A 16899-nucleotide genomic window follows, 5' to 3' on the forward strand; every position below is an offset into this window, starting at 1 on the left:
GTATGTATATAATTTCTAACATTTCTTTTATCCATGTATGTATATGTATATAATTTTTTATTTGCTTTGCTCCATATACAAATACGAATTCTAGATACGAGTACGAGTACGAATACACAAACCGCTGTGAGTACGACTACTAATACTAATTAATTGAAATTGAAAGGAAAAAGAACAAATATAAAGCATCAAAAAGAAAAAAATCGTTTAGTAACTGCTCCGCCTAGCTGCTGGCGTGGCCAGCAGTTTAGTACCGGTTGGTGTTACCAACCGGTACTAAACAGGCCAGTTTAGTACCGGTTGGTGTTACCAACCGGTACTAAACGGGTCATTTAGTACCGGGCCACCTGACCGGTATTAAGTGCGCGTGCACTTAGTACCGGAGGAGCGGTACCGGTCGGGAAACCGGTACAAACCGGGGGTTCCCGACCGGTACTAATGAGAGATTTTCTAGCAGTAGCCAGCCCGTTTTATGCACGAGATTTAGTTCGCAATTCAAATAATATACTATCGACACATTAGAATGGCTAACTCTAGCTTGAGTTTCTATTAGTTTGTAGATGCTGATTACCTTTAATCTGAATGTAATTATTGGAGTGCTGATATATAGCCATGTCTAAAAAGTCAGCTGCACACACATTCTAAACTAGGTCAATTTAGAGCTGCGATTCATTTGGAGTACTTGTACGACATGTGTGCAGTAGTTCTCTGAATTACAATGATTGACCTGAATACAAAACAGCAAAAATATGGAGAATTGTTACTGCAACCTGCACCTTCATTTTTTTCAGCTCACTGTCACTCACTCTGGTGAGCACCTGAATAAGTGCACTTCTTGACTGACAAAGGTACAGAGGGTATACAATCTTCTAGTACCGAAGAAGAAATCGTGAGATTAATTTTGATTAGCTGTTGATTCAGCAATTAGGCATATTTAGACCTTAACCACCGATTGTGCTGCAGATATGGTGTGCTTTTTCTCCAGGCTTCAGAAGCAGTTGACCGGCAATGGTACTAGCAGTGGTGGTGGTGGTACTGCTCTCATATGCCCATCACTACTATTTTTTTTATCAAACATCACTACTATTTTCTAATGCAATCATTTGTGCTGATATCTTGTCTGGTTAGATCCAATAGTGCAATGGACATGTCATGTACCCTGGTTGAAATATTCCCCGGGATCATCTCAATCAGAAAGATTAAGAATTCATGCCAGGACAAATGACAAATTATGAATTATGAATTTGTCTCAATCAGAAAGATTAAGAATTCATATTTCATATTTCATAATAAAAATAATTTTAGTACTGTCGTACCTACGTATGAAATTATGATTAAATTTGCTTTAGGACCATGACAAATGTCAAAAACATCATGCATTTACAACTAAACAGAGTGCTTCTAATTAATTAACAAACTGCGAACATATGAAATGGTGGGGGAGCTCTGGCCAGCCACAATCCGGCGGCTTGGCTCACCGGCCGCGATGAAGAAGTGGGGGAGGAGCAAGAGGAGGTCGAGAGCAACCTGTATGTGGCTTCGGGTCGGGCGGAGGTGGCCGGAGACGAGCCAACGACGAGCAGGGGCTGGTGCGGGTCTGGGGGAGCGGCGCCGGTCGGGGAAGGGGCCGCCGCGGCCGGGGAGGGGCGGCGCGTGTCAAGGAGGGGGCCGCGCGGGGAGGGTGGCGCCGGTCGTGGTGAGGGCCCCCAAGCCGCAGGGAGAGGCGACGCCGATCGGGGAGGGGCCGCCACGGAGAGTGGCGGCACCGGTAGGGGTGCCGCCGCGGGGAGGGGCGGCGCTACAAATAGATTTGTAGGGGCGGGTGGGTGCCCAGCCCGCCCCTACAAATCTTTTTCTATATTATACTAAAAATTCTATTAATATAAATAAAATAGTAAAACAAATGATAAAATTGTGAAAATGTTACCATAGGCATATTGTGATATGTGTAACATATGAAAATTATCAAAATTATATTTCAGCGTATATATTGAATAAAAGTATTCAAACAACAATGTATACCTATGTCACACTACTATCTCATACAACTCAAGGCTAACTTTATGTTTTGAATACTCTTTAACACTAAACATGTTGAATTGTAGTCTTTATATTTTTTTCACGAGTTCTACAGCTCACTAAATGGTTATGGTAAAAATTGCTCATTTTTTGAACTGTTTTGCAGCTCTATTTAAATTAAAAGAATTTTTAGAATTATTTTGAAAATGCTTTCTAGGGGTGGGTCACCCGCACCTGGAAATGGATTTGTAGGGGCGGGCCGCACCTACAAATTGTTTTCCATATTACTCTGAAAATTCTATTAATGCAAATAAAATAATAAAATAAATGATAAAATTGTGAAACTTTTACTATAGGCATATTGTGATATGTGTAACATATAAAAAATATCAAAATCATATTTCAGTGTATATATTGAATAAAAGTGTTGAAACAACAATGTATCAAAATCTCGTTTTGAACAATTGTATTACCATAGACATGTTACAATCATTTTCGTACATTAATAGACCTCATATTTATAATTGATTGTGAATACATGAATGCACGATATATTTAAGCGGTAACAATTCTCGATTCACCATCTTTGCATGCCCAAGGCTTCTCATCTTTTCTGATGCCCGCTTTTATAATTTTCATCTTATGTGGTAGATCTGTGAAGAGGTTCATTTGATCATACTGATTATATTCTTCCACATCATCGATACCCTCAACTCCTATGATATCTTATTTTCCAGGGACGACAACGTGTTTTGTCTTCTTTGCAGGATCAGCTACATAGAGTACCTGTGCGACCTGTGAAGCAAGTACCCATTGGTCGTCTTTATAATCAATATTGTTGAGGTCTACAATCGTGAGTCCATATCCATCCACCTCAACACCTTTCGGATGTTTGACCCAACGACACCGAAAGACCAGGATTTGTATATTGGAACCATAGTGCACTTGCCATATATCTTCTATGACACCAAAATATATTGTATTTTGACCTATTCTTTCATCTAAGGCCGCAATACGAACACCACTGTTTTGGGACACGGTCTTCTTGTCCTTGGCGGTAGTATAGAATAGATATCCATTAATATCGTACCCTTGCCATGATTTGATCTGGCTAGACGGACCCGCTGTCAATCTTTTGATTGTTTATTCCTCAACGGTATCCCCATCTGGTAGATGCAGGTCCTTCAACCATGCAGTCAGTCGACGCTTGTGTTCTGTCATGATCCAATCAGCCGAGCAACCGTTACTTTCTGCATGAATTATGATCAAGTGTTGATTGACTAAAGGTGTCATTATCGTGAGGTGCTGCAAGATGCTATAGTGTGCTTGTTGCACACCTTTGAAATCTTTGTCGATGAAGATTTTTCTCCCAACCGTGCCCACACCTTCCAATCTCCCCAAAAAACGTGAAATTGGCAAACCAAGGGACACATTATCCTTTAGGTAATCTAGGCAAGACTCGATGACTTCCTCGGTACTGTATCCCTCTATCATGGACCCCTCAGGATGAGCATGATTCAGTACGTACCGGTTGAGGATGGACATAAAATGCTCATACGTCCACATTTCGTGAAGGTAAAGTGGACCAAGTGCTCGTATCTGATTGACCATGTGAATCATTAGGTGTTCGGTTATGTCAAAAAATCCCGGAGGGAAGCACATCTCCATCTGCGCCATAGTTTCCCCAATGAATTCTTTGAGATCCTGCAACCCGTCTTCATCTATCACCTTTTGTGAAATCCTATTGAAGAAGTAACACAACCGAGTAATTACCATCCTTACATATACTGGCTTGATCGCTCTGATTGCAATCGGAAGGAACAATGTCAGCAACACATGACAATCATGACAGTTATAGCCGCATAGTGACAAATCTTTCATCGACACTAGTTTCCTTGTATTGGACGTGAAACGACTCGGGACTCTGATCCCTCTTAAGCTCTTGCACATTGCCTTCTTCTCATCACGTGTCAAGTTGTAGCTAGCTGGGGGAGTTCATATCTACCATTCCCTTTCTCAACAGGGTGAAGATCTTTTCTTATCTTCATAGCTACCAAGTCCTGTCGTGACTTCGAAGTATCCTTTGTTTTGGCTGATGTCTCCAGAAGGAGCCCAATTGTGTTACCAAACACATTCTTCTTCAGGTGCATACCATCGATTGCATGGCGAACCTCAAGATCTGCCCAATACGGCAAGTACTTGTAGAAGATGAACTGTTTCTTGAATGGTACGCCTTCAATAGGTGCCTTATCTCTCTTTCTTTTCCTCCCATCTTCCTTCTTCTTTCCATAAATGACCTGAATGGTCCGAACCATTTCGAAAACATAGTGTCTGTCTCGATGTACCGGAGTAGAATGCAATTCAGGCATGCCATCAAAATGATTATAGAACTTCTTACTTCGGTACCTATGTCCTTCCACCAAGAAGCATCTGTACCCAAGGTAAACTACCTTTCGAGAACCTTCAAGGAAAGACGATACGGTGCCATCCACGCACACCGTGCATCCCGTCCTACCTTTGATCTGTCCTGACAGGACAAACAATGCCTGGTAATCTTGGATGGTGATGAATATAATAGCTCTAAGATTAAAGGACTATCGTGCAAAACCATCATATATATTGATACCCTCCTTCCATAAAGTTTCCATCTCTTGCATCAGAGGCTCAAGAAAAACATCTATATCGATGCCAGGATGATTGGAGCCCTGTATAAACACGGATAGCAAAAGATACTTCCTCTTCTGGCACAGCCATGTAGGCAGGTTGTACATCATCAGTATCACTGGCCATGTGCTGTGGGTGCTACTTCTTTCACCAAACGGATTCATTCCATCCGTACTCAACGCGAACTGAACATTTCTTGGGTCATTCCCAAATTCTAGATAGTACTTGTCACTGAATTCCTTCCACTGCCGAGCATCAGCTGGATGTCGGAGTTTTCCGTCTCCCTTTTTGCGCTTATCTGAATCCCACCATCGCATTAGCTCAGCATCCTTTGGGTTTGAGAAGAAACGCCTAAGGCGATCAGAAACTGGAAGGTACCACATAACCATGGCGGGAATTCTGCTCTGCTTCTCAGAAATGCCTAAAGTAGCATCGTTTGGGTCAACGGAGGCAGCACTATTATTCTTTGCCATGTTCCCCTTCCCCTTATTCACATTGGTTGGATCTTGATTGTCATCACCACAGTATCCAACATTGTTTTTGTACCGACTTGCGGAACATACAGGGCATTTTTTCAAGTATTGAAAAATGTCCCCACGATACAATATACAATTATTAGAATAGGCATGGATTCTTTCTACACCCATGGTGAACGGGCTGACAAGCTTCTTTGCTCTGTATGTGTTGGCTGGCACTTTATTTGGCTTTGGAAGCAACCAAGCCAAGATACGCAGCAGATCATTGAAACTATCATATAACCAACTATGCTTAGCCTTCAGAGTCAACAGCTCAAGTATGAAACGAAGCACGGTCCAGTGTTTCGGGCATCCCTTTGAGCGGTCATAAATAAGTTCCGCTGCTGATTTTTTCATCGTCTCGAAGTTTGCTAACCCCCGGGCACTAGCAACCAATACCTCTGCTTTGATGTGGCACAAAACTGGACGAGAAAATCACCGTCGTCAAGTTCATCATCACTGCTATCACCATCCATAGGACAGTCGACATCATCACCATGGGATCCACCAATATCACCATCATCAGCACCAGCATCATCATCATTGTCATCGACACCATCATCATCTCCGCCACCATAAAAATAAGAATGAACCATTCTGATAAAATCCTTGTCTTGTACGATTTGATCCAGTGGATTATCTCGCCATGTTTCTTCCAAATCGTGTAGTTCTTGACAAAACCTCTTACCATCACATGCAATCAGATTGTAGTTGAGTCGCTGAATACTCTCAAATTCTTGCAGTCATTGCATGGATAATGCATCAGATGTGTCTTCTCATTTCTTGCATGGTTCTCCGCAACTTGAATGAACTTGTTAAGCCCTCCATGGAAATAGGCGTCTGTCCTTTTTGCATGGTACATCCACATCCTATCCATCTTTGAACAGTAACAAATAATTAAATAGATTAAAATAAGATACTATTCACGTAAATAATTAGGAAAAATATAAATTTTGTCCTCCAAGTATAATAATCACAAATGACATTGAAGATATAGTAATCTATAAGCATACATATTGAAAAAAGTAATTTAAATAGTACTAAATAAGAAAGTACAAAACCAAACCTATTATTGTAGCATAATATCTTGCAAAAAAATCTAACATGCACGTGTGTAAAAATAGGAGAAAAAATAAATCTTCTTCTTTCTCCTTCATAGATCTAGTGACTAATTTACTAAGGAATGAGGCTAAAACATATAGTCCAAACCAACTGATTAGATAATCTTGTTCTCCATCTAAAACAGCACAACTTCATCCAAAAGTTTGAGGCAAATGATGTCTCAAATGCCTAAACCACACCGTGGAGATCCAGAGCTAGTTAGAGAGAAAGAGAGCTCCATTTGAGCCACAAATCTAATAAAAGAGCTTAGGAATGACAAGGAATTGGCATCAACTGACCTCCTAAAGCCCCAAAATTCAAGGAAATCAAGTTAAAAACCTCCCCCCTTTCTTCTTTTTTTTTGGATCTTGGGGAGCTCCTCTCCCAACCAAACAATGGGGGTTCGAGAGGAGGAAGAAGCCCAGATTTTTATACACATTTTTAGGGGTGGCTGGGGGGTGAGCCGCCCCTAAAATGACATTTTTAGGGGTGGCTCACCCCCAAGCCGCCCCAGAAAATGTGGTCATTTTTTGGGGCAGGTGGGGGGGGGTGAGCTGCCCCTAAAAAAGCCATTTTCAGGAGCGGGTTACCCCCACCCGCCCCTAAGAATGGCACCCATTTTTAGAAGCGGCTTGGGGGGTGAGCCGCCCCTGAAAATGCCATTTTTAGGAGCGGCTCATTTGCTACAATACACACGCTCTATTGGTAGGAACGGGTAATTTGTAGTAGTGGCGGCTGCTTCCCGGAGCTCGGGATGAATAGCTCGCACTGTCGGGAGATGAGCTGGGCCGAGTCCGTGCTCTACGTCTACGTGGGCAGCGGGCAGTCCATCCCCGTGACGGACCTGCTGAACCGGACCACCTCCATGGACACCTCCAACAAGGTGACGTCCGACTACGTCCGGCGAGCCATCCCCCGCGATGTGTGGGCGGAGATCTTCGGCTGGCTCGCCAAGCCTGACCCGGGGATCATGATCCTAGACCCCTACGGCGGAGCGATCTGCGCTGTGCCAGAGGCGGCGACGCTGTTCCCGCACCGCGGCGGCATGCTGTACAACATCTATTACATGAACTACTGGGCCGCCGGCAACGACGGGGAGCCGAACGTGAGGTGGATCAGGGACCTGTACGCGTTCATGGCGCCGTACGTGAGCAAGAACCCGAGGGAGGCCTACTTTAACTACAGGGACCTCGACCTGGGGAGGAACGTCATCGTGGGCAACATCAGCAGCTACGAGGCAGGCAAGGTCTGGGGCGAGAAGTAGTTCAAGGGAAACTACGAGAGGCTCGCTCTGGCCAAGGGCAAGATCGACCCTGACGACTACTTCTGGAACGAGCAGAGCATCCCGCCACTTGTGCCTGTTAGTTTCATCTCCAACCGAGTACCTGACTCAGTCATTCGACATAAAGTTTCATGTTGTGAAAGACAAAATTAGTCTCGAGCATATATAAATAAAAAAATGATGCTAGCAGATCCTCTCACGAAAGTCTTACCGCCCAACACTACTACACAAACTTTAACCGAGGCGGGCAAAATAGGTTAACCGAGGCGGGCAAAATAGGTTAACCGAGGCGGGTATTGCAACTGCCTCAGACATAAGGCCTCGGTTAATCGTGACCTTTACCGAAGCGGTCAGCCAACCGCCTCGGTTAATAGATTAACCGAGGCGGTTGTTTTAAAGAAACTGCCTCGGTTAATATGTATTAACAGAGGTGGTTTCTCTAACATAACCGCCTCTGTTAATACATATTAACTGAGGTGGTCGGACCTTATGACGCCCGCCTCGGATAAGATTTTATAAAATAAAAAAAGTTTAATTCATTTCAAATTTGAATCTGAAAATAAATTTGAAAGCACATACAAATGATTCATTGTCGAGTCTGAGGAAAACCAAGGCAAGCAGCTAAGCATGATTCATTGTGACTATTCAATTTGATTTAATTTAGTTATCTCATTTGGGTATTGTGGGTTATGTATATTATGTTATTTATTGCATTCTTGTATATACTTTTATGCATTACCCTTCCTCGATATTGTTATCCTTATCCTTGTCACTTGTTAGTTAATTAATTACTTAACTTGAATAGATGCTTAGCCATCCTTAGAGTAGTTTGCCACTTGATAGGGAAAAATGGTTGAGAGTCATCACACTTACCCGGTTATCCTTGATCGCACTTGTACGACTTGGGTCTTGTTAGAATAGAAGAATAGTTTCGTGATCCGGGCAGAATGGTAGGGCCTATAGAAAAAAGTCACAGGCATAGTCCGCTCGGGTCGTTTAAGGACTGTCTGTGGATGACCTCGGTTTTGAGCATTTTATCGTGCTACCACATATCCTAATTAATGGTAAGGATAAGCCAATTACCTTCTTTGCCTAGACTTTTGATGCACGGTCCTAGATACATGGCCCAAGGAGCTATGTAGAGAGGCTTAGAGATGTCCCCGATGGACCTAGGTGACTCTCCGCGTGAACTATGTGTGATGTTCAATGGTTGAGGTTTGTTGGGAACGGTTGACGTGAGTACTCCCTTATCCAACACGATCAGTTGGGTGAGCCGCACGATCCTTATATCGTGTGAGTAAAGAAGTACACCCTTGTAAAGTTTAAATCAATTCGAATTTCCACGCTCTCGGTTATGAGCAAACTTTTTGTCTGACGAACTCTTCGTAGAAATTTTCGGTTACGATGGTATGTGATTCATGGCACTTTTATGGTTACTTACTTGTCTCACTTTATAATGAACTAAAATTTGTGTTGTTGGTTGGGCAAGATAATTAATTTTGCTAGAGAGCTAGATGTTGGTTTAGAGAGCTAATGCTTATGCAATAATTACTTAACCTTTAAGCATCATTTGTTTGAGCCCTTGCATACTCCTTGTTTATTTAATTGCGTAATTCTTGCAACTACCTTTTATACTTATGTTGCTTTCTAAACTAAATTGCAGGTGAGCCGGAAGTTGTTTTTGGCCACTTCTATCCCGCCGACTCTGGCGCGGGAGAGGAGTAGGTCTTGTGGTTGCGATAGCGCCCTTGAACAGGACGCTATTGCTTTTGCGATTTTATCTTTTATCCGCTGCGTAGTGGTTCTTTTGGAGAGAACATGACAAAACACTAAACTTTATTTTTATATCTCTTATTTATCACTCATGGACTAAGGCTGTATGGAGATGTTAAACCCTTTTATTTTTTATATTTGAACCCTCCTATGTTGAATTTGTAATAATTATTTGTTGTACTCTTTTTATGCTTAAAATTGCGCTTTGTGGTTCATTGGTGATGTATCTATTGTAAACGGTATGTGTGCATTATCTTGGGTATGCAGTGGAGTAGATACCGGGACTACCGGATTTGATATTATTTTAGGCGAATGACTTGTCGGTTGTCAAGTCTTTAGATGTGGGTTAACACGTGGCGTGCTCTCGAGCGAGCACGTGTTAGCTCTCATCTAAGTGATAATGACCGGCGGTTTGCCTAAAGCAGTGTCAAATTGGGTGTTTTTTACAGTTTCGGGGTTGCATCAGTTTAGATGATTACATATTTAATTAGGCGCCACGAGAAAGCAACTCGATCACATGTGTGGACTTGGCGTTGATGATGGCGATCGTCCTGTGTGGATTTATGCGTGTAGCTTGGCCCGACAGCGAACGTGACTACACGAGGAAAGCAAGACTATATTTTTGTGCAGCATCTGTGTTCTTATCAAAACTATTCTGTGATGGTGTTTAATTTACTGGATGGCTGCCAATAATGCCCAGCATGCAATTAAGAGAATATTATCTAACTATATTTTTTCATCCGTCCGTTCATCATGTGTAATATCATACTCCTCTATGGTTGGTCTTTCTTTTCTGCTAAACTCTTCGGAGTACACCATTCCATTTTTATTTTTTCCACAGGAAAGCAAACAATCATTACTTATGGTTCCTTTATTTTTTTGCCAAATACAGTAAAAACACAGACACTCCCAAACGCACGTACAATCACCCTATGAATACACGCACACAACTCTACCCTTATGAGCACCCCAGAGAGACTCAGCTGGCAGAACTTCGAGATTAACGAAGTCACCACTGACGCCACGCTATCGACGAGCACGTCGCCTACCACTGAAAGAATAAAGCCAGTTAAATTCTAGAATAAATTCAGAAAAATGCGAGCACCAATAACGAGTCGTTCGCTAGTCATTGTCACCACATTAAGGCAGCCAAGCGAGCCAACCAGATACGGTCCTAGTCATGTATTTCGTCCCATTGTTTTGTATGAAACGTGATTTTGAATATTGCTCTTTTCAACAACTTTGGCAATTTTAGGTCCTTAAATTTTCTTATATATATGTTCCTCAATCATATAAATTTATGTCTCTGCAATATTGTCACCACCAGGATCCATTTCTTCATGGCTAAACGGTTTATTGTATTAGTGTGGGAATATGACTAGAGCGCAACCACACTGCTACGAAAATTCACTAAATGTAATGCAGGAAATGTTGCAGGCGCACGGGCCCATCACTATAAGAAAATGAGTGATGGGCACTACAAAAAAGGGTTCGTAGGGGCGGTTGAACCATATTTGCAGGCGCGGGTGCAGTACATGCTCATTAGCCTGGGCATTCAGTCTAACCGAACCAAACCGATCGGTTCTTCAGTTATTTGCCAAATTCATTAATCAGAAAATAGAAATCGATTGATTCTTGAAAATTCCTAGGACCGAGCAAATTCAGTGTTGGATATTTTGGTTCGGTCATGGTCATGACCAAACGAACTGAAACATCGAGGCAACACAAAAAAAATGCAAGATTGAAGCACAATCGCATATGAATTAAGCACAGATAGCTCCATCAATGCACAAGTGAACACAAATCAAAGAAAATTGACTGCAAATCAACAGAAAACTGGATCTGTCGCCATCGTCGAGGCTTCAATCGCTGGATCTGGCATGGATGGCTCGAGAGAGGACTGTCGAGCTGGGGCCGCGGTGGGGATGCGTCGCCGGCCGCCGCGCGACCTGAAGGGCCCGAGGAAGGACGCTACCGAGTTGGCCGGCCCCAAGCGCCAAGCACGCAAGCCATAGTCGTCAGCTTGGTAGCCCCAGCACCAGGCTGCTGTCACCAGCGCGACCGCACCACGGAGGAGCCGGCATTGGCGGGGTGTGAGTAGGCGCCGGGTGGAACCTGGGGAGTGCGGAGCCGTAGAGCGCCTTCGGGCGGGTATCGCCATATTAGGGTAGAGAGAGATAGAGAGGGAAGCTAAGGGCACTACTACATTAAACTTAACTGAGGCCCGCATTTTTTTTATTTTCCGAGGTGGGTAAAGACAACTGCCTCCAAGCTAAGGTCATGGTTAAATTTTGGAGGCGGTTGGGGTGCCGCAGTCTAGGAGGGAGGGGAGGTGGGCGGTGGTGGTGTGGTAGGCTGGTGGGGTGGGTGGTGTTAGGGTTAGCATATGTGAAGGCTTTACGGGCGGCCTGGATGGTTTTGGGCTGCACTTGAGAGAGGAATTAGGCCTCTTTCTATATAATTTGGTATTGTTGATATTTGGTTAACCGCTGCTTAAAACCGAATAGACTGGATTAATTCGGTCATTAGAGATCCAAGATCAAAATTATGACAAAAAAATTCATTTTCAGTCAGTTTGAGTTTGATTTCGGTCGGTTCAGTTAGGTTCTTCGATCTCAGTTAATTATGTCTAGGTTGACGAGCTCTTGCTTTTTGTAGCTACAAGCTGCCATTTATAGGAGCAGATAACATACCCTCCTGGGTAAATTCATTTTCAAGGGCGGATAAATCCATCACTGCCCCAAGAAATGCTATTTGCATAGGCGTGTTAGGGCATAAAACCACCCCTACAAGTAAATTTTCAGAAAATAAAAGAATTAGAAAAATTGAAAACAAACAAAATATAAAAGAAAAAATGCCAACCAACCGGCCATCGTCACAAGGCCGCCTAATATTGGGGTACAATTTTTTGATAAAATATTTACACTTGCGTTAACCAGGGTTCAATGCTCTTACCTCCAGCCTGATATGTCACCTGACCGAATGAGGTATGTTATTTTTTATATTAATGATTTGTAGGAGTGGTTGATGCCATCACCCGTCTTTGAAAATTATTTCTAGGAGCCGGTAACGCTATCACCCGGACCTACAATTATTTATTTAGTTTTGTTTTTATTCTTTTCTTTGAACACACATGCACGCATAGAGAGAGAAGATATATTTCTCATATCTCAAGTGTTTTTCCAATTGTTCAAAATATCACAATCACGATACATATGTTCAAATTGCTTTCATATTCTCATAAACTATTTCCATACAATATTGCACGTCACACCTATTATAGAGTACAACAATTCAATCTTGTGATCCTAAACTGTCTTAAATGAATAATGTACAAACTATAAAATATTATATCTTACCACTACAATTTTGATATGAAGCTACTCTACATCCGAGGTTGTTTGGAAAAAGTCAAAAATTCTAAATTTGAAATTAGAGATTTTTTTTAATTTTTTGAACTATAAATAACTTTAAATGAGTAGGTTATCAAATATAAAATTTTAGATCTCATCAAACTCTACAATTTTTATATAAAGGTTGACTTTTTTATTTGAGATAATATAAAAAAGTTATGAATTTATTTATGTGGAACCATTTGTAGGGATCATGTCATCGTCCACCCATGAAAATCAATTTTAGGAGTAGGTCATGCCATCATCCGCTCTGAAAAATATTTTTTTAGAGGCGGGTGACTAGGCGAGCCGCACTTAGAAACAGGAAAGGAAATGCATTTATATGGATGGGCAGTAACCCCTCTCCTTGTGAGCGGGTTAACTGATCCGCGCCCCTGGAAAAAAGGGCGCTCTTACGGATCGTTTTGCACTAGTGGGGTGTAAGCTACAAGCGTCACGGGCGAGGTCTCCAAGTTAGGATCCATCCAGGGTCATGCCAAAGTCTTTCACCATTTACAAGCTTGTTATTTTTAAAATCAAGGTAGGCAGGCTATAATCAAAGCACGTCACTTGTGATTCTGCACTATATTAGACTACTCCTTTGTTTGAAAATCATCAAGTCCAAAACGTTACGCTAAACTTATTACTATTATAAGAATGATTTGTAGAAAACTAGAAAAATATCTATTTCTGGAGTGGTTGAGAAGTTTCTCGGCACTTAATATTCATGATGTGCACTATAACAACCGATCTGCTCCTGAAAGGCTGAAAGATTTCCAAGGACTGACTGAATGATGGAACCCTCCTAATAAAAGGATTTCTAGGAGCAGCTCGGACTATGGAACGGCCATGGAAAGTAAAATTTATTATTTTCTATTATTATTGTTGAAAATACTACATATTTGCTCATGTACCCCAAATATAATCTTTTACATGTACTATGCTACATAAAAGTGGTGTACAGATTTCAATAACTTTTGAACTAGTTTACTATTTTCTAATGCTTACACGAGATTTTATGTTTTTGGTTAAAGTAAATCCAATTTGAACTATAGGTATATCAAATCATATTTAAAAAATAAATATATTAGAAAAAATATGTTTAAGGATATATGTCCTAGTTTTGTATATGTACTGAAAGTAAATTTTTATTTTATTTCTAACCTTATTTATTGGCTTAAATAAAATTAGATTCAAGTCCTAAATCAATATAGCACGTACCGTGCGCTCAAATGTAACCTTCATGCCGTCACTTCTCCATTTCCATACGTGCTCACATTCTTCTGCACCGTGCACTCCGTATTCCTAGATACTCCTAGGCAACAAGCCAACAATGTTGTCCTGCAAATAATCCTAGCTGGAACTGATGCGTTCCGTGTTGGCTTTAAATGGATGTAGAGGAGCTCACTAGCTCTAGAGCCCACAGCATCCCATAGCACATCGAGCAAGCTCAGAGCAGCAAAAATGGCCGTGCTCCGATTCCGAGCACTGGTGCTCACCGTTTGCCTCGTGTGTTTCTACGCCCCCACCCCCTCCTCTTCGGCTTCCTCCGGCGACTTCCTCCACTGCCTCTCGGCCAGCATTCCGAGCAAGCTCATATTCACGCAGAGCTCGCCTTCCTTCACCTCCGTCCTGGCGGCGTACATCAGGAACCCCCGGTTCTCCACACCCGGCACGGTGCGCCCGCTCTGCATCGTCAGGCCCACCAACGCCTCCCACGCCCAGGCCACCGTGCTCTGCGGCCGCCGCCACGGCGTCCGCGTCCGAGTGCGCAGCGGAGGGCACGACTACGAGGGCCTCTCGTACCGGTCCGTCCAACCCGAGACGTTCGCTCTGGTCGACCTCGCCAACCTCCGCTCCGTGCGCGTGGACCGGGCCAGGGCCACCGCGTGGGTGGACTCCGGCGCCACGGTCGGCGAGCTGTACTACGCCGTCACGAAGGCGAGCGGCGACCGGCTGGCCTTCCCGGCCGGCCTGTGCCCGACCATCGGCGTGGGCGGCCACTTCAGCGGCGGCGCGTTCGGCCTGCTGCTACGCAAGTACGGCATCGCCGTCGACCACGTCATCGACGCCGTGCTGGTTGATGCCCAGGGCAGGCTCCTGGACAAGAAGGCCATGGGGCGCGAGGTCTTCTGGGCCATCCGCGGCGGCGGGGGCGAGAGCTTCGGCATCGTGCTGTCGTGGCGGGTGAGGCTCGTTCCCGTCCCACCCAAGGTCGCGTCGTTCATCGTCCCTGTATCCGTCAACGACGGCGCCGTCGACGTCCTGACCAAGTGGCAGGAGGTCGGCCCGGCCCTCCCGGACGACCTGTTCATCAGGGTGATAGTCACGAACGGGTGGGCCAGCTTCGAGTCCCTGTACCTCGGCACGTGCGACGCGCTCCTCCCGGTGATGCGTGGCCGCTTCCCGGAGCTCGGGATGAACCGCTCGCACTGCCGGGAGATGAGCTGGGCCGAGTCCGTGCTCTACGTCTGCGTGGGCAGCGGCCAGCCCATCCCCGTGACGGACCTGCTGAACCGGACCACCTCCATGGACACCTCCTACAAGGTGGCGTCCGACTACGTCCGGCGAGCCATCCCCCGCGACGTGTGGGCGGAGATCTTCGGCTGGCTCGCCAAGCCTGACCCGGGGATCATGATCGTAGACCCATACGGCGGAGCGATCAGCGCCGTGCCGGAGGCGGTGACGCCGTTCCCGCACCGCGGCGGCGTGTTGTACAACATCTATTACATGAACTCCTGGGCCGCCGGCAACGACGGGGAGCCGAACGTGAGGTGGATCAGGGACCTGTACGCGTTCATGGCGCCGTACGTGAGCAAGAACCCGAGGGAGGCCTACTTCAACTACAGGGACCTCGACCTGGGGAGGAACGTCGTCGTGGGCAACGTCAGCAGCTACGTGGTAGGCAAGGTCTGGGGCGAGAAGTACTTCAAGGGAAACTACAAGAGACTCGCCCTGGCCAAGGGCAAGATCGACCCTAACGACTACTTCAGGAACGAGCAGAGCATCCCGCCACTTGTGCCTGTTAGTTTGATCTCCAACCCAGTACCCGACTCAGCCATTCGACGTAAAGTTTCCTGTTGTGAAAGAGAAAATCTAGAATTCTACTGGTAGTCTCGAGCATATATAAATAAAAGAGTAAATTACACTCCACGTCTCTAAACTTGTCCCGAAGTTTCACCTAAGTCCATAAACTCTCAAATCGTTCATTTGGGTCCCCAAACCGTGTTAAGTGGTCCATCGGAGATCCCAAACACCCCACGCAAGCTTCTGACGATGCCGTGTAGTGCCACGTTGGCAAATACTTACAAAACCCCCCTACATAGTCTTATCTCCTCCTATTTGGTCCTCTCTCTCCCCCACCGCTCTATCTGCTTCCATTTGCACTGCTCTGCCGCCGCGCCCCCGATAGCAACGGCGGCAGCCACGGGCGCGCGCCGTCATCCAAGGCGCTCGCGGCCGTTGTCCTCCTCGTGGCGGCGGCGGCGGCCGGCCTGCTCACACTCTCGTGGCGCCGATGGCGCATGCAAATGGTCATGGGGGCTCCCTGCCCGCCCACGGTTGCCAGCGGCCGCTGCAGGACCGAGGCCGCCACGACGGAAGTCGTCAGCTCACAAGAGCGCGTCATCGGCACCATCCTCTCCCTGGAGGTGTGGCCGTGGCGGCCTGCGCTGGATGCGGCAGCGGGGAGGCACGGCGGCGACCGGCTCGGGATGCGGATGCTGGCAAGGCGCGGCGGCGGCCGCGGGGGAGGTACGCCGGCGCGGGATGCGGACGCGGGCGAGACGCGGCGGCGGTCTGCGCGAGATGCGGCCGCGGGCGAGGCGTGGCGGCGGCCTGCGCGAGACGCGGCCGTGGGGCCGGGCGAGGCCCGGCTGCGCCTAGCTTGCTTCTTCCCTGGAAAGCTCTGAGCGGAAGCCAAGAAATGGAGCGCCCAGGTTACGCAGCTGCGTTGGTGGCTGGGAAGCAAGCAATCAAACCAGGGGAGACCGGATCAAATCAAGCGAGGCGAGGGTGAGCCGCTCTCGCGGGTCTCGTCGTCGCTATCTTCCGCCTCACCATCTTCCTCTACAACGAGGGCGTCAAGAGCGGCGGCGGCGGCAGCACTAACGTGGCACTGCCAGGTAGCGTCGCGGTCGCCGGAGACGAGCGC

At 45.6% G+C, this 16899-nt stretch overlaps 1 protein-coding gene and 1 pseudogene across 1 annotated transcript; both read left to right on the plus strand.

Annotated features, from left to right (window-relative positions):
• The first annotated feature begins 6694 nt into the window (after positions 1–6694).
• LOC120702130 lies at positions 6695–7734 on the plus strand (annotated as a pseudogene).
• A 6311-nt stretch (positions 7735–14045) lies between these two features.
• LOC120703632 (berberine bridge enzyme-like Cyn d 4) lies at positions 14046–15905 on the plus strand. Its single transcript, XM_039987772.1, has one exon. It carries the CDS (start codon positions 14211–14213, stop codon positions 15858–15860), a length of 1650 nt encoding a protein of 549 aa, XP_039843706.1. The 5' UTR covers positions 14046–14210; the 3' UTR covers positions 15861–15905.
• Positions 15906–16899: the final 994 nt, after the last annotated feature.

The sequence above is a fragment of the Panicum virgatum genome, chromosome 4K (assembly GCF_016808335.1).
Source record: "Panicum virgatum strain AP13 chromosome 4K, P.virgatum_v5, whole genome shotgun sequence".
NCBI classification, from domain to species: domain Eukaryota; kingdom Viridiplantae; phylum Streptophyta; class Magnoliopsida; order Poales; family Poaceae; genus Panicum; species Panicum virgatum.